Source organism: Onychostoma macrolepis, chromosome 09, assembly GCF_012432095.1.
Source record: "Onychostoma macrolepis isolate SWU-2019 chromosome 09, ASM1243209v1, whole genome shotgun sequence".
Classification (NCBI taxonomy): domain Eukaryota; kingdom Metazoa; phylum Chordata; class Actinopteri; order Cypriniformes; family Cyprinidae; genus Onychostoma; species Onychostoma macrolepis.
The window spans coordinates 36,805,258-36,825,680 of record NC_081163.1 but is presented as its reverse complement, the minus strand read 5'-3'; the positions used below and the strand labels follow the sequence as shown (position 1 = coordinate 36,825,680).

General features: G+C 41.8%; 1 protein-coding gene across 1 annotated transcript in view; it reads right to left on the bottom strand.

Moving 5' to 3' along the window:
• Positions 1-357: 357 nt before the first annotated feature.
• The window catches only part of LOC131546895 (GRIP and coiled-coil domain-containing protein 2), a 25,115-nt gene continuing 5,049 nt past the window's right edge, over positions 358-20,423 (bottom strand). Inside the window, exons 3-23 of the mRNA XM_058787000.1 lie at positions 19,994-20,078; positions 19,840-19,907; positions 19,150-19,254; positions 16,431-18,260; positions 13,110-13,173; positions 12,915-13,015; positions 12,729-12,827; positions 12,529-12,648; positions 12,139-12,303; positions 11,938-12,042; positions 10,860-11,022; positions 10,645-10,745; positions 9,718-9,795; positions 9,505-9,642; positions 9,006-9,127; positions 7,008-7,184; positions 4,946-5,163; positions 3,915-4,106; positions 3,636-3,775; positions 2,966-3,167; positions 358-2,475 (exon numbers count right to left, since the gene is read on the bottom strand). Coding sequence (XP_058642983.1) covers positions 2,402-2,475; positions 2,966-3,167; positions 3,636-3,775; positions 3,915-4,106; positions 4,946-5,163; positions 7,008-7,184; positions 9,006-9,127; positions 9,505-9,642; positions 9,718-9,795; positions 10,645-10,745; positions 10,860-11,022; positions 11,938-12,042; positions 12,139-12,303; positions 12,529-12,648; positions 12,729-12,827; positions 12,915-13,015; positions 13,110-13,173; positions 16,431-18,260; positions 19,150-19,254; positions 19,840-19,907; positions 19,994-20,078 — 4,347 coding nt within the window. The 3' untranslated portion in view covers positions 358-2,401. The remainder of the gene's footprint in view (positions 2,476-2,965; positions 3,168-3,635; positions 3,776-3,914; positions 4,107-4,945; positions 5,164-7,007; positions 7,185-9,005; positions 9,128-9,504; positions 9,643-9,717; positions 9,796-10,644; positions 10,746-10,859; positions 11,023-11,937; positions 12,043-12,138; positions 12,304-12,528; positions 12,649-12,728; positions 12,828-12,914; positions 13,016-13,109; positions 13,174-16,430; positions 18,261-19,149; positions 19,255-19,839; positions 19,908-19,993; positions 20,079-20,423) is intronic.

Here is a 20,423-nt window from a genome sequence, read left to right as displayed (position 1 = left end):
GCAGAAGAAGCTTTCTACAGGACACACTTCAACAGACATTTCACACACGGAGAACGAGCCATGATTTGAGAAAGGTTTGTGAGCTGCAGATATGAGCTTTTCTCTCTGTGTGTGTGTGTGTGTGTGTGTCTGTCTCTCTCTCTCTCTGTGTGTGTGTGTGTGTGTGTGTGTGCGTAAGTCTGTCTGTGTGTGTGTCTGTCTCTCTCTCTCTCTGTGTGTGTGTGTGTCTCTCTCTCTCTGTGTGTGTGTGTGTGTGTGTGTGTGTGTGTGTGTGTGCGTAAGTCTGTCTGTGTGTGTGTGTGTGTGTCTGTCTCTCTCTCTGTGTGTGTGTGTGTGTGTCTCTCTCTCTCTCTCTCTGTGTGTGTGTGTGTGTGTGTTTGTGTGTGCGTAAATCTGTCTGTGTGTGTGTGTGTGTGTGTGTGTGTGTAATCCAGTCCTAATTTAGGCCGAGGAGACGGGATGTTTCAGGCACGCAGCACACTGAAAACACAATCACAGTCACTGCAGCAATCCCAGGAAAACCTTCCTTACAGCAAAACTGCTTTTTTACAGCGTACGGAATAAGCAACCTTCATTAATTCAAGGAACTGGATTGTAAAGATCATGTTTTTTTTATTTTAGCACAGAAAAAGCTAAATATAACCAGCGGTGTAAAACGTATCTGAAAAATATACTTTAGTGAAAATATGGATACTGAATGAAATTTTAATCAATTAAAAGTAATCAATAAAATAACCTAAAATGAAAATAGGAGATTCTCGTTTAAACGTTTTCAATCATTTTAAGGCAAAGTGAAGGAATAGCATGAGATGTTTTGTCAGACAGACATGCGCAGAACGGTTTGTAGTCCAGTATAAACCACAGTGTGTCTGGTGTGGACTCTGAAACTCAACAGATATATATTTATATCATTTCATATAGTTAATCAATATCACACGAAGAGTGACATTTTTTTTCGCAAAAATCACAAATGTGATATTGATTTTAGCCTATACGGTTCAATAAACAAGAAGTTAATATTAATGGACTTACGTTTAAATGATTCGGTTCAATCGCTAATTAACAGTGACTTGCTGCTATGCAATATCAGAAAAACATCAGTCCTGCCTATTGATTAATACCAGTGGTGACATCTTACATAGTCATGTTGCCGGAAAAGTGTTAATATTTGCTTAGCAAATATCTTTTTTTTTTTTTTTTTAACATAGACATGATCAAATTGTTTAATTTCTCTATCCTCCCATTTCTGATCCTGCGGCTCGGCAGTGTTTGGAGGATGTGTACGACCGCGTGATTTTAACTAAAGTGAGTGTAAGATATCATCCGTGTTGTTTTGCTGCTTCGAGTTCAGGCCCCGATTACAATTAGTATTAGACATTCTCAACAATTATGAATTATTTGCGATGTATTAGTAGTTAGTTAGTGTGCCACACTCTAAGTCTGTAAAAACAGGGCACAATCTACTGTGTTAATATGAAGGAATTTTCTGTATTGTTTTTTACCTGCGTTTTAAACTATGCATTGTGTTTTTGGGTTACAGGGTTACGTCCTGGAAAATTACTAGTATCTTTTCCATTTTTCTTACAGCGTACTGATCAACAATCGCAGGTGCAAGCTACTAACAAAGTGAATCATAAATAAACAATTATTCAATTATCATTATTATTATTAAATTGAACTCAATTCACGTGATGTGTGTACTGCGAGGCATCTTTGGTTTTATTTTTGTGTCATTTGGATGGAAAATGTGTGCCTTTTTATTGTCTGAGTCGGAGTGTGATAGACACGATCGCTGGTGGATAACGGGATCTTGAACAGATGTGATTTGGTTCAGTTCACCTCATGACGGATTCATTTCAAATAACGCCATCAAACCCAAACGAGGAGGACAGGCCTGCAGTCCTTCCCCTGATCTGAAGAGATCCACATTACTCTGACTGTAGTCCAGGAGCACAAACACACAAAAGATAATAAAAGAGCAAAGATTAAGATCAGCATAAATCGAGTCTTCGTTTCTAAGACACTTTAAAGAATAAACAGAGCAGCTCTCAAAGTAGTTTAATCAGATGATATTCTCTGACAGACTGATATATCCGGTATTTACACTCCTTCATGTGCATGTTCCTTCACAGATATGAGATTACAGAGACCAACACGGCCGTAAGACAATTTGTGAAAAAATGATAAGGATATAATTTATATTAAAGAATGATAAATATGATCAACAGTTCCCACGTATGATTTACAGCGCAAAATAATCTTCAATAACCCGAAAACATCCCATCCGGACTGACGGGTTCTAACTCAGTAGAAAAATAAGGCGTCGTATATAGAGCTGATCTGCTGATGTGGTGATGTGTGATGCTCTGCCGGACAGCCGCTGGCCTGAGGTCAGTGTGTTTCATCTGATGCCTGACCAGCTGTGCAGATACGACGTCCAGCCCGACCCCCGAGAGACCGCCGACTCCTCCTCACCTGCACACACACACACACACACACACACAGAGCGCTGCTTTATAACAGAAAATCAAGTTGTAATTGTAACTGAAAGCGACGCTGACTCTGGTTTTTCATGATTAATGCTGTAAAGCTGCTTGATTTAAGGCTCTGTATAAATACGTGACTGGACTTTACTGGAGGACCGAACAAACATCCTCATCACCGTCATCAGATGCTTTCCTAACTGCTGCTTTCTCACAGTTTCTGCTGTGTTTATTCTGTTATTGAGAGGAAGGCGCTCCAAACACCGCTCAGCAGCTTCAGGTTCGGCTGCGTTTGCTCCGAAGCATCTACTCGACAACAAGAATATTTGTCGATAATGTTTTACTGTCGATGCTGTCAATAATGTTGTCTAATGGTTTCAGCCCTAATTCAGACACGTGCTGCTGTCACTGAAGCCTGCTGTGACTCCGCCTCCAGTGTTTCACAGGAACCGTGGGTGAACATGCAGTGCAGGAGGACGCACCTTGAGCGATGGCGGCCAGCTTGCTCTTCTCCTCGGGGCTCAGCTGCAGCAGCGTGTGGATGACGGGGAGCAGAGCCTGCCGCTCGCTGCCGGACCGCAGGAAGATGAACTGCAGCAGCACATTCTTCAGATACTCCAGACTCGCCACAGACTTCTCCCGCTCCTGATTACGCTCCAGACGCCGCAGCTCGCTCTTCAGGAGCTGCAGACACAGACGGACGAGAGAGAGCGTGAGAGAGAGTGTGTGAGTGTGTGTGTGTGTGTGTGTGTGTGTGTGTGTGTGCGTGTGTTTTTGTGAAAAGTCAGGACATAGATGTGTATAATGACGAGGGTATGGCAGGTATTACAAGGTGAAGGTGGCATCTCAGGACATTGACCCATGACCCCACTTTTCAAAACGCTTATAAATCACTCAGAATGAGGTTTTTTTGGGGGAAAGATGAAATGCACAGTCTCCTGTAAGGGGTAGGTTTAGGTGTAGGGTTGGTGTGTGTGTGTGTCTGTAAGGGGTAGGTTTAGGTGTAGGGTTGGTGTAGGGTAATAGCACATACAGTAAGTACAGTATAAAAACCATTACGCCTATGGAGAGTCCACACTTTTCACAAAAACGAACATGTGTTTGAGTGTGTGTGAGTGTGTGTGTGTGTGTGTGTGTGTGTGTGTGTCTCACAGTGATCTGCTCCATCAGGACAGCGTTGGTAGCCTCGGTCTCGTGCAGCAGACTGTTCAGATGCTCCATTCTGCGGGTGGCAGTACTGAGCTTCTGAGCCAGCTCCTCTTTACTGGGCTCCATGTGCCAGACAGCAGGCTCTACACACACACACACACACACACACAGAAAGAGAGAGAGAATGCATGTAAACAACATGATCAAAACTTTGCTGAAAAACTATCACGTGTCAGGCTCCACAGGGTTATCTCCAGGTGTGCAGGGTTTCAGTCTCTGTACCGTGTTTGAGGTCAGCGGAGGTGAGCAGCTGCTCCAGAGAGGCCAGCGGGGTGCTGCTGGATGACCGTGACTCGGTCTCGGTGGTCTCCATCCCCTCTCCCTCCTCTCTCATGCCCTGCAGGTCCAGCGGAGGCACGTCAGCAGACCTCCTGTCCACATGAGCCTTCCTGCTCTGCTGCGCCAGCGCTGCGCCTACAGCCCACAGACACACGCCGCGGGAGAATCAGAGTCAGCGGCAGGGCTGCAACACGTACGGGTCTTTCAGCTCGGTACGCATGTGAACCGAACACATCGTAATCACTAAATCAGTGTTTCATCCGTGGAAAGACGTCATTAAAACAGCTTGTAAAGAAAACGTCACGTAGCATTTCATTAACTTCAGGCAAGTCATCAGTGACCACAGCTCGTTATTAGCTAGAGTAATGAAGTCTAGAGAAGAGCATTTCAGAAATATATTAGACTATATTTATACTATTAAGACTAGTTACTACTTTACTAGTTGGGGACACTTATAATTTCCAGCGAGATCTTTGACTTGATCGAGCTGCACGATGACATCACTGAATCTGATGAACTGCCTTTAACTGAAAATTGAGTGTTTACTATTGTGCTTTTGCATTATTGACACACTATTTTACTATTTAATACTGTAAAGCTGCTTTGACAATCTGCATTGCTAAAATTGCTATATAAATAAAGGTGACTTGACTAATTATTTAATGTATGTTTAAATATATCTTTCATGAAACAAGTGTGTAAATGATTATATTTCAACAACAAATGGAAATTGAATAATTTAGAAGTTAATTTAAAAACTGCATTATGTGCAATTTACATGTTTGCATACAGATTTGTAATTTGAGTGTTGATTATTATAGTTAAAAATAAATAGTAATTTATTAAGGTAGATCTTTATACCTAAGAAAATTTGAATGGTAATTGGATTTATTTAAAGAAAGAGTAATTTGTTCACTAAAAAATAAAAAGTTGAGTTTCCCCTGCTGAGGTCAGGAGCGTGATGTTTGTCTCACCGCTGCTGGACGGCTCTCTCTGCAGCTGGAACAGCTGGGCCTCCAGGCTGCGGATCTGCTGCTGCAGCGTCTCCAGCGTGCCGCAGTGCTCCTCCTGCAGCTGGCGCGTCTGCTCACGGAAGCCGCTGCGCAGAGCCTCGGTCTGAGCGCTCAGGTGAGCCGCACACTGCCCGTGCTCGGACCGCAGGGCCAGGCTCTCGGCCTGCAGCGACAGCAGCCTGACGCAGAAACACACGGCAGCACAATCTCAGTCCACTCACAAACAAACCTTTACAAATTTACAAAACTTTCCTCAAAATACAGTCCACACATGCAATATGTGTAAAGCTTGTCTGTTGTGGAGAAAAATTTATTGAAAAATCTAGATTTGACTTTCTTTTTTTTTTTTTTTTTAAGAATAAAACCGCGTTCAGAATTTTGAAGTATTTTCTTCTACGGAGAGTTTTTTGAAAGCCCTTATTCGTGCTTAAATTAAGCTTGTAATAGTGAAAATAAATAAAAGAGAGATGAAATATAAATAAGGGTCATGCTGTTATAGATTATAAAGGCATATATTCTTGAATAGACTTTCCTGCAGTGAATCTAAGATTAATCAAATAAAAGCATTAGTTTCAGTTCGTCATTAGATTGTTAGATCTTTGCATCAATGGATAAGGAATGTATGGTGCAGTTTCTTAATAAGGCAACAGATGCGATAAACACAATCAAACTTATGAATAGGCTAAATATTAAACATTTAGGCTATATTGACTTTTTAAAATGACCATATTATGAAAGAGCATAGCATTCATGCATCAAATAACACTCTCTGAGAATGTCTGTGAACTGAAGCCGAAGTGCAGTGAGACTCTCATCCCAAACATACAAGTGAGATGAAAACAAGAAAACGGGCTGTAGTTAATGCTCCGAGGCTGAAACACCAATGAGCTGAAGCGGCTGTGCAGGTGAGGGGTTCATAGATGACTACAAGACGCTTTTAGACACTGTTAACAGGGCTAAACCTGCTACTGACTCTAAGATGCATTCATTTTGGTATATAACTGTCAACAACAGATGCGTGAAAGATGCATTTCATTCTGTGTTGTGCTCATGAAGAGGCTTTTTTTATGCATTCACAGGTTGTGTTTGTACACGTAATGTGAGAGTCCATATGGCTCAGGCAGACACGGTCTGACCGGCTGAAAGAGGCTCTGTAAAACAAAAGGCTCATTGTGTGCATGTCTCTTTCAGACAGCAATCATTTGGAGTGTCATGCATGCGCTTTGACAGCATTCATCTGTCGTGTGTCACTGAGACAAAAACAATGACAACCCTGGTCATCCATCCAGCACAAGCCATCCCACCACTTCTACTAAAACTGTGAGCCAGAGACGGATGCAGCGAGTCTCCGTGAACACAACGATAACATCATCAGACAGGACACTCTCCGTGTGCCAAACGACGGACTCTTGTTTTTGATTGCACGCGCTTCAACAGCATTACAGAGGCTTTAAAGAAAACATTCGCCCACATTTAAAAATAAATAAATAATAATCGCATGAGATCTAATTAGACGAAACGATGAGTCCTGCAAGAGAAAGTTCTTGAGAAACACTGTGCTGGACAACCCTTCACTGTTAGATATGCTTTCATTTCTGCTGTTTGGAATGCAGTAATGCTGCAACAACAATAATGCTGAGGGAAAAAAACCTTCATAAATATGATTGTCTGTAAGCTTTCGGACAAGTACTTTTTGTACTTTTTTTACACAAGTACTTTTTGTTTATCCCTTGTAATTGTCTTTCCCCCCTTTATTACTTTATATTTGCTTGTATGTTTTGAAGCTATATTTAGTTTAATAAAAAAAAAATATATATATATATTAATTTGTAATTATTTTAAAAAGTAGCCAGCTCATATAATTTAATTTAATAAAAATGCACAAAATAAATTTGATATAATCGTGATGCATCGTGATATCGAATTGAATCATGAAAACGGTGACTATTCACACCCCTAGTGTGGTTTTTACTAATCAGAGAAGTGAAGATCAGTAGCTGTAGGTTTTGCAGTGATCTGGTACCTCTCCCGCAGCTCGGCCTCTTTGCTGACGGTCTCCTGCAGGATCTTGTTGTGTCGCTCCAGCAGCATGTCATGCTCCACCTGCAGCTGCTGCAGCTCTGATGTGCTGGACTGCAGGCTCTGCTGCGTCTCCTGCAGCCGGCTGCGCAGCTGCTCCACCACGGCCTCCGAGCGCTCTCTAACACAACACAAACACATCATCAACCACACACGCCAGCACAGAGCCGAGGGCCGAGGGAGCGCTTACACGCATCCAGAGCAAGCTACAACCTCACACCTTCACCAGACAGGTTTCACTCTCTTCAGGAGCGGCTTGAGTTAAAGAGCTAGATCTGATGGGTGCAATCACGGGGGAAAACGCGACAAAATACAGTAATTACAACATAAACATTCACAGTAAAATGTTACGTTATTTAATATTTGACAAAATATGTGCCTTAAAATGGAGATTTAAAGTGGGAGAGTTGTTACAGACTACTATTGAATTATTAAAGGTTTGCACATATAGTTGAGTAATCTGCAATCCATGTGCGTTTTGATGTAAATTGAGGAATACAGAATCAGCGTTTTGTAAATGAGAAGAGTAAAGAGCGCTGCTGTAGAAATCTGCCTTTGTGTCATGTGTTTCTATTTATTTTGCAGTCTCTCTACACAGTCATCAACACCAGAGTGCGCACTAGAGCTTGTGTTCTTCATGTTCACAAACACAAACACATACCCTTTGGCTTGCAGTTAAAATGGTTCACTACAGATTAAATAATTGAAGGCATGGTTGGTTGCAGTCAGTTTAATCACCATCGTAAATTGATACACTGAACTATTGTATTTGTGATAAACAGGATTGAGGACCCATCATAGTACAGAGACTGCATGAATTATGCACTTATCCATCCATTCTCACAATATTTAAACTAAGAAATGTCATATCAGTCGAGTTAAGTATGGTGTGCAACAGGGCTCAGTGTTAGGTCCTTTACTTTTCTCCTTGTACTGTATGTGTTTAAGTCTGGAAACATGGCAATAGTTAATTAGTTCATTATTATGTCAGTGTTATTCAGCTTAATATTTCCCTGAGACCTAATAAAACTTCTGATGGCTGGTAATTTCCTTCGGTAACACTTTATTTTAAGGTGTCCTTGTTACACGTTACTAGGGCTGGGCGATATATCGAACACGATATTCATGCGCATCTCGTCAGTAAAGCCGGTTCTGTGATTAGTGGTAAATCTCCATCACCTGTTTTCAAATAGAGCGCCATTTAATACATCATATAGATCACTGACAAGCTACGCAATATCACATTCATTATCGCAGATGAATCGCCGTGAAAAAAAAACAGGTGATGGAGATTTACCGCTAATCACAGAACCGGCTTTACTGACGAGATGCGCATGCATATCGTGTTCGATATATCGCCCAGCCCTACACGTTACATGTAATTACTATTATAATAACAATAAATTATGCATAATTACATGTAAGTAACCCTAATCCTAACCATAGAGTAAGTACATGAAACAAATTCAAACGAAGTTTAGAAACCTAGTCCCGTGTGAATAAGGCTTAAGACAAAATTAAATGATATGCTGCAAACGGTGTGAACAGTATTGTGATTCTGTACATTGATGCATCAGAAGATCACATTTTTAAATGTAAAATATATTCTTTAAAAAAGTAAACAAAATAATTACGGTTTAAATCATGCTGCTGTTGAACTGCAGAACGCACACTATTCTCCAGCTCTATCCAAACAATAAAGTCAATTTGTTTACACGCAAAATTAGTTTATCTGCAAAAGTGCTGTAGCACAATATTGTAATTGGACTATGAGTGAAACTGCATTAGAGAGACTGAATCTGCCTGGAGAAAGAGAGTGAAAGTCTTAAGGAGGTGATTCACAGATCACAGAAATGGCAGCTAGTAGAGAAATCACATTCTAAACTGCAGGAGAAAACAACGAAGAACCTCTGCGATAAAAGCAGCAATAACATGACGTCACCTCTCCTGTCTGAAAGCGTCGCCGTCGCTCTGGGCTGAGCTCTTGTGTTTCTGCTGCTTGAGGACATTGTGGACTCGCACCTTATAACTCTCAAACTCAGACACCGTCGCTGCAAGATCAGCCTGCGATCAAAACAACACAAGAGAGACAGTGCGTTTAAAAAGATAATAATAACGTATGAGCCACAGAAGCCGTATGAGCTGCTCTAATGAATAAAATGATGTGTGCGCTTCCCCTGAGCAGGAAACTCAGAAGCATTTCCTCTCGCTGCTGTTGAGCATGATTTATCAGGAGCCGCTGGGGCTGATGGCGAGCTATAATTGTGTTTGGTTAACAAGACTGCAGACTAGAAGATGGCAACGGAAATGGAGAATCTATAGTGTCCGGTGGAAAACACGTCAGTGTCAGAGCTTCAACCTGTCTGCTGGAATGAGTATAACACGCTAGACTGTGTGGATCTAACGGAGAGACGAGGCAGCTCTAGGGTTCACTGCAGCACCTTAGCGGCCGTGCACTCGTCCTGCAGCGCGGTCAGACTGAGCTGATACGAGCTGGACGTCCGCTGCTGCTGCTCGTTCATCAGCTTCAGCTGCTCCTGCAGCCGGTGGCGCTCGGCCGTCAGCTCGCTGCACTGGATCTGAGACACACACACACACACAGTGAGCCACAACAGAGATACAGACACCCAGAACATCTTCACCACAGCTGCTACCTTCAGCTCCTCCAGCTGCTGCTGATGGGCCTCCAGATCTCCTCTCAGAGCAGACTGCGAGATCACCTGCGCCGCTTCCTGAGGACAACATGCACTGCATCACTGTATGAACACCACCACAGCGAGATAAACAGCTACTCTAAAACAAGAGCAAGGTGACACCTGACTAATCAAAGGGTCATTTTTAAGGATGTACACTACCAGTCAAAAGTTTTTGAACAGTAAGATTTTTTATGGTTTTTAAAGAAGTCTATTTTGCTCACCAAGCCTGCATTTATTTGATCCAAAGTACAGCAAAAACAGTAACATTTTGAAATATTTTTACTACTTCAAACAACTGTTTTCCATTTTAATATATTTTAAAATGTAATTTATTTCTGTGATCAAAGCTGAATTTTAGCACCATTACTCCAGTCTTCAGTGTCACATGATCCTTCAGAAACCATTCTCATATGCTGATTTTGCCGTTCAAGAAACATTATTATTATTATTATTATTATGATGATGTTGAAAACAGCCGAGTAGAATTTGTTCAGAAGAACAGCATTTATCTGAAATATAAATCTTTAGTAACATTATAAATGTCTTTATCATCACTTTTGATCAATTTAAAGCATCCTTGCTAAATAAAAGTATTAATTTCTATAATTTCAGAAGGATCATGTGACACTGAAGACTGGAGTAATGATGCTGAAAATTCAGCTTTGAAATCACAGAAATAAATTACATTTTAAAATATATCCAAATAGAAAAGTAGTTATTTTAAATAGTAAAATATTTCAAAATTGTACTGTCTTTGCTGTACTTTGGAGCAAATAAATGCAGGCTTCGTGAGCAGAAGAGACTTCTTTAAAAAAAATAAAAAAAACACTGTTCAAAAACTTCACTGGTATAGTGTATATTCAGGGCATTCCTGCAGAGACTCACTTTTTGTTTTGCGTCTGCCAGATCTTTTTTGGTTTTGACCAGCAGTTGTTTCATCCTGGAGGCTTTGTCTTCCGTCTGATCCAGCAGCAGCTTCAGAGACTCTGAGAGAATCAGCACATAATGAGATTCATCAGCGCTGGAGGCAGACTATTTCACACAGATTACAACATCAGCCACACCGGCTGCAAGCCCACAGACAAAACCCCTCTCCGTACCGATCTCCTCGCTCAGACGCTCTTCCCGTTCTCTCTGTGCCTGTATGTGCATCTCCTGCTCCTCCGTCTGCTTGTCTTTCTCACCGAGCTTGTGATTGAGCTCCTTCACCAGTTTCTCGTAGTCGGCCATCTCCATGTCCAGCAGCGTGTTCTGCTGAGCGTCCTACAGCACCACACGAGGAACACAAACACTGAACACCAGCGTCTCAGCGGAAAGAAATGACTTAACTCTTAAACACATAACCTGCATCATACAGGGAACACAGTACATCAGTATGTGCTGCATCAGTGGAGCAGACAATGAGCTGTCTCAGAAACACAAAGCTAGAAAATACAACTTTAAACTACTCTCCGTTACTTTAAATTAATTCATGAAGTGTAAAAAAAAAAGAAAAGAAAAGTTAAGGCTTCAATATCTCTGCTGAAAATTACTTTACTTTTGATCCCACAGCAAAAAAGTATGTTCTTCCTCAGTATTTTTGTCTTGTTTCAGAGTGCAAACGTCTAAAGATTCTTAAATCATTTATTTGAGAAGCAAAATAACAGAAGATAAGAAGTCTTGTTTTCTCAGAATTTGCTCAAAATTAAGAGACTTTAAGATTAAAACAAGAAAAATACCGGCCAACCGGGTCAGAAAAATCAACTTAATTCAAAGCAAAAATACGTTTACACACCGCATTTACAGATATTTTTTCTTGTTTTAAACATTAGCTCAGTTAATTTGAGCTAATGTTTAAAATCAGAAAACAAGACTTCATATCTTCATTTTCTACCTCAATGCATCTTGATTTAAGGATGTTTAGATTTGTGTGTTAGAAAACAAGAAAAGAATACTGAGGAAGATGTTTTTGCAGTGCATGCAACATTTAATGCCAGGACTTTATGGATCGATTCAGACTTTTGAGACTCTCCTGATACCGATTTCAAACTATTACTAACTGGGTACTGATCTTGAGCTAAATCCAGACTCCAGACAAAATACTGCCCAAAATAATAACAATACTAATAGTAGTGTCCTGTCTGAATATCTGTCTGTCTGTGGATGAGGGCTAGCAGGAGTGAGGAGGTTCCATCATGCCTTGCGCAGCTGCTCGAGCTCCTGAGCGGTTTGCTGGAGCTGCTGTTTGTGTCTGCTGAGCTGAGCCTGGAGCTCCTCCACCTCCCTGACCGCAGACTGAAGCTCCTGCAAGAAAACACAGCCGCACCGATCAAACCTCACAGACAACAAGAGAAGCACTGAGAGAGGGGTGCATCAGAGAGGCGTTTGTTTGAGCTGTACCTTAGACTTCTGCTCTCTTAAAAGCCTCTCTGCCTCCAGGTCTCGCTCCAGCCCACACTTCAGCTTCTGCGCCTCCAGTATCTGTGCCTCCAGCTGCGTGATGTTACTCTGCAACGTCTCTATACGTGCCGTGAGGTCCTCTCGCTCTGAGGACAGCAGCTCGTGCTGAGAAAACACACAAACAGACATCTGCTTTGCTCAAATGATCTTCATTTACAGATTTTTAGTGACTGTATGAAGTCGGTTCTCCTCACGTTCACACAGGTGTCCAGCAGAAGAACCACAGGCATAGACAATCACATTAACTGGTCTTTATGTAACTCTAAAACTATTCCGCCCATAATTCACACTTGCTTTCACATGATGGATAGATGGGTGTTGCTGAAGTACCTGCTGAATGGCATTTTGAAGGCGTTTGGTCAAATCTTCGTTGTGTTTATTGGCCTGCTCCAGCTTCTCTCGCTCCTGATCCAGCAGCTCATTCTGCTTGTCATAATCCACCATCAGGTTCTAGAGAAGCATTGTTTTACACTAGTAAATCTCTCATCTACAAATGAATTAAACCACTATTAGAGGACTGAACTCAAAACCTTATAGTCCTCTGCGCCGTGGATGATGTCCTTCACAGATCGTGATAATGAGTCTCGCTCAGTCTTCAGCTGGTCCACTTCTTCTCTCAGAGAGACGACCTAGAGCGCCAAACACAGCCCAGATCAACAGCACTGACAGAGACGGCTATCTGACCCCCGTCCACATGAGTAAGAGACATGCCAAACCTCTTTCTTGTTGTTGTCCAGCTCCTTTTTAGCCTTCACCGCAACAGCTTTGATTTTGTTCATGCGTTCATCCTTATCTTTGCTTTCTTTCTTCAGCATTTCTACATGACAGACAAATCATCAAGAATATAATAGAAACAGTTCAGCATCATGAAATGAAGAGGTTTTCTCAAAGTCTGACGTGAACAAACTTACCTATTTCATGAGATAACGCTTTCACTTGTTCATTTTCATCAGACGCCGATGACTCTTTGCACATCTGTAAGTGGACAGTCAGGAGAAGAGAAACATAAGAGATCTTTGTTAGAATTTGTTGAGCAATTCTGCTATAAAGAACTCTTAGTTAACCGCATGTTTAGAGTACTAATGCAAGATTATCTGAAAATGTGGATGGCTGCTAGGCTGGTCCTTCCTCAAGTCTGTAGATCCTCTAGATCAGAGGTGGGCAAACTACGGCCCGCCGGGAGATTTCATCCGGCCCGTGAGGCAGTTGGTCCAAAATAGTTAATTTGATGCAATGTCAGGGGGAAACGTGATTTCTACCGAGGGGACGCTAGAGCCCTGCATTCCCTGGGCTTCGATCGGGCCAATTTTCATGGCATAGTTCAGACGCGGGCCGGGCCTGTTTTAGGCTTCTCTTTATTTTTATATTTTAGACATCCATCAATTAGTGATGAAAAAAATCACCGCGCTGGTGGAAACAACACGAGACCGAGCCGTGACTGTGAAGAGCGGCTCGACGGTGTTTAGAGTCCCGCAGCAGCAGCGCGCGCGCCGTCAGCGCAGATGAAGAGTTCTGCTTCAAATACACGCAATACGCTGAAGCTTGCTGCAAAGCCCCAGCAAACGTAATTACCATGAATGTGTCCGAGGGAAATAGTAAGGAGATATCTGAATTATTTACTAATAAACTAGTGTTTTCTGTGTCAGTGTCGCAAAGATGAAGATGATGATCCTGACTCTCTCCTCATTAGAGAGAAGTGCATCTTCACTGATTATAATGAAAGAGTTTTTGTTATCGATTTGATTTATTTCGTTAAGTGGTAATTTAAAGCTTTCTATAGATATATTTATCATGTCTGTGAGGCATGTATTCGCTGACTTTCGGTTCATTTTTGTGAAGCGCTCCTGTTCAAGACGAGACGGCGCATCATTGTTTTATTTATTTTATAACAAGTTTTTTTAATATTGTGAGTGCACACAAATAAAAGTAGACCCTTTACAATTCTGAATGATGTATTACTCTTACCTTTATGAGCAAAAATTATGGCGTAAGTTGTTTTCATTGAAAAAAATGCAATTGATTGCGCTGGCGCCTCCACGTCCTGCGCTTTAACTTCGATCTCCGCACAAACTACTGGATGCGGCGCACATTTATCTAGGTTTAACGTTTAAACATTGTTATATGCTTGAACTGTTTTAGTATATCTAGAGATCGTATTTTAGGCAAGTCGTGATGATTTGAGAAGGCTAAACTGATCAAACATGGCTATGATCAGCCTGCCGGTCTGCCGCTGCTGCTTGGTCGTTACTTTAAGAAAGAATAAACTTATCTAACGAACAAAAAAATGCTCCAAACGTTTTTCTAAATTAACTTAATAAAAAAACTAAACGAAATTTTGAAAATTCGCCATTACATACAAAACTGAACTATTTTAATAGCTGAAACAGTATAACGCGATCGCGATTTCGACCGAGGGGGATTCTACCGGAACGTGATCTGTACGGAGGGGGACAACAACCCACTTTCCAGGAGAAGAAATGCCATGTTGCCTCCTGCTCAGGGCACCGTAACTACCACGCCGCTAGTTTCAGTTTTGCTTTAAATATTTAGTCTGGGCGTTTATAATAAATGTTTATAGTGAATGCCACTGTAATTTTTGTTTGTTTTTTACTTATTTTCATTCCATTTTCTGTTATTAACTGCTAAATTTACAGGATTTTTTTGGAGTGAAGGGAATATAAATACATGTTTCTAATGTTTGTAAACGTTTAGTTTATTTTACATTATTTATGAATGAAATGATAAAATGTGTCTTATACATCAATCGACTTGTACCCCAATGCAACTTATCTGTGTGTCATAAAGTGCTTATAAAAAGGCAGAGATGGTACAAGAATAGAACTGCCATATATGTACAAGTATACATACAGTACAGTAGTGAGTGTCAATTTAATAAAAAAAAAAAATCAAAGCTTCATTTGTCAAACATATAATGCGGCCCCTCACTTGGTGCGGAAAACTTGATGTGGCCCACGAGTCAAAAAGTTTGCCCACCCCTGCTCTAGACAAACACCAGGCATTAAGGGATTAGTTCACTTCCAGAATAAAAACTTCCTGATCATTTACTCACCCCCATGTCATCCAAGATGTTCATGTCTCTCTTTCTTCAGTCGAAAAGAAATTAAGGTTTTTGAGGAAAACACTCCAGGATTTTTCTCCATATAGTGGACTTTAATGGGGATCAACAGGTTAAAGGTCCGAACTTCAGCTTCAAAGGGCTCCACACGATCCCAGCCGAGGAATAAAGGTCTTATCTAGTGGAATGATTGGTCATTTTCTAAAGAAAAATAAACAATTTATATACTTTTTAAACCACAAATGCTTGTCTTGCACTAGCTCTGTGTCCACGACTTCAGGCATTACGTAATCACGTTGGAAAGGTCACGCATGACACGTGGAAGAAACGACCCATTGTTTAAAAACCAAACATGCAAAGACTTAATCAAATGCCCTTTAAAATGTAAAACAATCATGTCGGACAATTTTGAAGTTGGAGGAGAAAAACAGATGGAGTTCGGTACTATATCCGTCAACGTCATGCGTGACCTTTCCAACATGATTACGTAATGCCTGAAGTCGCGCGTTGCAGAGCTAGTACAAGATGACCATTTGTGGTTAAAAGATATATATACTTTTTTTTAAGAAAATGACCAATCATTCCACTAGATAAGACCTTTATTCCTCGGCTGGGATCGTGTGGAGCCCTTTGAAGCTGAAGTTCGGACCTTTAACCTGTTGATCCCCATTAAAGTCCACTATATGGAGAAAAATCCTGGAGTGTTTTCCTCAAAAACCTTAATTTCTTTTCGACTGAAGAAAGAAAGACATGAACATCTTGGATGACATGGTGGTGAGTAAATGATCAGGAAGTTATTATTCTGGAAGTGAACTAATCCTTTAAATGAGCTGAAGCTGCTGCGTGGAGGTTTCTAAGCCGATGTCCATCTCTCTATGTTATTATAATTAAGATTCCAAAAAAAATCCTGGAAATTTTCCACCTTTTTGCAACCCTTATTATAATTCATGGAAACACAATAGTGGATTCTTTCTTTTGCTTTTGGAGCAAATGGGAACACAAAAATATATAAAATATCAATATATCATCACTCTGGTCTTTCATGCACAGATAGAAGCTGTCCTTGCTATTCTTTGCTTTCTCTTTTGAGATCTCTGTGACTGACTTCGCTTGTACACAAGAAAACATTCTAGCCTGCATCACAAACACACGATACCTGTAAGTGACCGACTTCTTCTCTGAGCTGAGATATTACAGCGTCTCTGTCAGCAAGAGCCTGCTGGAGCTCGCCGGCCTCCTGAAGCTGAGCATCGCTTTCATCCGGCGACTCCTTTCCTTTCTCCTCTGAACTCCTGCTCAAGTCAGCGACTTCAGAGAGCAGGCTGTGGTTTTCTGCCCTCAGCTTCTCATTCATGGCTTGCATGTCCCTCAGGTCCTTCTGCAGTCCCTCGGTGTCTAACAGCACATCCTCCAGACTGGCCTTCAGCAGGTCCTTCTCCTGCAGGAGCTCGTGGATCCGTGCCGCCCGCTCCTCGCCTGCCTCCTCCAGCCGCTGGCGTAAGACTGCCCTCTCCTCCTGGGCTTCAGTCCACAGCCGCTCTACGAGGGTGGAGATATCAGACGCTCCGTCCACCTCCGTCTCAGAGAAACTCTGCTGGAGGATCTCAGTGATGCGGCACTGAGCAGCGGAGAGGTGCTCCATGTCTCGCCGAAGGGTGTCTCTCTCTTCTGACAGACTGGTGATCTGAGACTGGAGAAGTCTGATGGTGTCTTGAGACTCCAGCTGTTGGGCTTGAAGAGCACTGGCGTCCTCCTCGAGGGTCTTCATGCGCTCCTCCTTCTCCTCGCTCAGGTTCCTTCTCTGATTCGGCTTCGATTCAGATGCCATGGACTTCAGCATCTCCTTCAACTCGAGGACAAGAGTCTCCTTGTGTTGTAGGCTCACTAGGATTTCTTCATTTGTATTCCTCAGGTCCTCAAAAGACATCTCCAGTCCTTCCTCCTCCTCTGCCGGTTCTGAGGTTTCTTCAGCGCTTCTGATCTGCTCTAAAAGCCGGTCGCGCTGCTGGAAGACACTCTGGAGCTTCTCCTGCAGATCCTGCAACGAGGCGGCCGTGCGCTCATTCACGGCTCTGTACTGCTTCATGAAGTGCTCTGCTCTGTCTCCGAGATCTTCCTGATCTGTGATGAGGCTCACAGGCTGCTCAAACGTGTCGGCTGCTGTGCTCTCCGAGCGTCCGTCGTGCTGCACTTCTTCACGGGTTTCCTTCAGATCGTCGCTGTGGGACTCGTCTGAGGTTTGGACGCCGCATCTCTTCACAGACGTCTCTCCACTGTCTCTGTTCATCTGCAGCTCGTTGATTCTGAACTCCAGCTCTTCCTTCTCCACGGTGAGCTCCTCTCGCGCCTGCTTCAGCTCGGACTCCAGCTCCAGCTTCACGTTTCGCAGAAACACAAGCTCTTCCTGGAGCATCATGTTCTGAGACTGCAAGTCCTCCAGCGCTGATTTTATCACGCTGCCCTCGTCGTCAGAGTCGTCTGAAGCTGGGAGGTCCGAGGTCTGGGAGCTCGGCGAGTGTTTGGGAGGCCCAGCGGCCCTGCTAGCGTCCTCCTCCTCCTCCTGGACGTCCTGCAGGAATCCCTCCTTCAGCGCCAGCTGCTCCGAGAGCTCGTCCTGCAGCAGAAGCAGCCGCTCTCGCTCCCTCTCGAAGTCGGCTGCGTTCACCTCCAGCTGCTCCTCCAGGAACCGCACGTCATCCTCATACTGTCTTCTCAGCGTTTCCATCTCCCTCTGGAGGTTCTCCGTCTCCTGCTGGGATTCGGTGAGGCTCATCTGGTGAGAGTCTTTGAGATCCTCCGTCGCTGCCGTCCACTGGCGCCGGGCTTCTGCCAGCTCCTCTCCAGCTTGAGATATTTTGGACTCATATTCGGTACAGGCAGCCTTGAAGTCCTCAGTGAGCTCGGCTGTGTGTTTCTGCATTTCTGTGTACTCATTGTTTTTTAAGTCTAGTTCCTCCTGAAGAGCTGTTAATCTTGCCGCTGTCTCCTGTAAATGCATGTGAACTAAAGTCAGTTACTTCACAGTGGAGTTAAAATAATATTGCATGTACAGTTATAGAAAGAACACATGAAAATCATGGATTCATAACTGTAAATCCAAACACAAGTCCCTTCAACTCTAACACATGCTTTAATTAGACTTCATTATCTTATTAGAGGAGAAAGAATAAGAAATATACAAATACTGTATACATATACAGAGTTGCTGCAGGATTTTTAAGCTCAAATTTAAGACTTTAAGACCTTTTTCAAGACCTGCAATGGTTACCAAAGGGTTACCAACGGGTATGTTTAGGGATAGGAGTTTATTAGGACAATAATTAAGTATATACAGTTAAACTACATAATTCCTTAAAAATAATAATATACAGAATTGAATAGCAAGTGCTATAAAATAGTATGAGCCGCTAATATTTGGTCATTTAGCAGATGCTTTTATCCAAAGCGACTTATAAATGAGGACAATGGAAGCAATCAAAATCAACAAAAGAGCAATGATATTCAAGTGCTATAACACGTCTCAGTCAGCTTAACAAATAAATAATAAATAAAAATAAAGCAGATAGAATAGAAAAAGAATAGTGTTAGAGGTCTTTTTTGCTTTGTTTAATTGTATAATAAATAAGAAGAAAAATAGATAGAACACAAAAAGATTAGAGAAGCTAGTTTTATTATTATTATTTTTTAAAGAAAACAAGCAGTTAGTAAATGAATAGAGTGAAAGTCTAAAAGGGGCAAGTTTTTTTTTATTATATTATATTATATTTTATTTATTTACTCACTTTACTTATACTTGCAATTTATTTATTTAATATTTATTATCTTTGCTGCATACTAGCAAACTGTAGACGAGCCCTGGGCGGATGCAAGGTTACCTGCGCTTGCTTCTTGAGCTGCTCGTGATCTCGGCGCAGTAACGACAGGCTCTGCTGACTCTCTGCTTTCTCCTGCAGCACGGCCTCCATGCGCTCACTCAGTTCCTGTCCATACCATAAACTCTCACACATCCGCGATACAAATCATTTTCATATGCAAACAGGCAGGGCCTCCTAACTCTACTGTATCTATTCTTCCTGGTTAACTGTCTTTGAGTATAAAGCTCTTTTCCACCATCGGGTGAACGCTCCTCAGGAACAAACCAAATGTGCTGCTTGTAGTGACGTGATGATGGACTTGCGTTTAGTATAGTCTTATTCTTCACAGCTTTTCAGAAGTGAACCACGTTACTCGAGCGAACTCATATTTCAGCATTTTACTGATACCGATAGGACAATCATAATATTATGTCGCCACTCCTCGTTTAAAGTTAAAGCAGAACAGACGGCCCAACGGAGGAAAAGAGGCTCTGGAGTTCAGCTCCATGCTTCTGCTCTTTTAGCATCATATTTTTCATTAGAAAAGTTATTAAATCTAGCAGTCTAAAAATAACTGTTGGTAAAGCTGGACAATCTAACCTATCCTAACAGAGCACTGCTTGTGTTAAACATGACATCTGTACAGACTGATTTTGCACAGAAGAAAAGTGAGGTTAATTTGTGAGTGTGTCACAGGTGTATAACACTAACCTGCATAACTGAGGAGTCTGACGAGACACTCGGAGGATGTTTCAACTCCTCAACCTCCTTCTCTAAACCTGTTTTACAAAATTGGAAAAAAAAAAAGCTTTTAAGCTTTTACAAATTATTTTTTACAATTAGGAAGCAACTATTATAATCTTACCGGCACATTTTGACTTGATCTTCTGCATTGCCCCCATCTGTTTCTTGGCAAACTTGATCAGATCTTCTTTAGACAGCGTGTCCAGCTTTAAAGAGAAAACACAATATAACACACCAACATCATCTGCTCACGCTCTTCCCAACGCTTTCTGGAGTTTGACTTATTCTTCTGTGAAACAGGAAAGAAGCTATTTGAGTTCTGTTTTAGCTGTTTGGTCCATACAGTGAAAGTCCATAAGTTTCAGTCGCTTGGACACCATTGACTTTCACTGCAAAGACAAAAACAGCTGAAATGACCTTTTATCTTCTTCGTGTTTGGCAGAAGACACGAGAGTCAGAAAACAATGACACATTTCTTGAATAAACTAATCCTTTAAAGATTAATCCTAATCTTTCCAGTCACATGATCCTCCAGAAATCATTCTAATATG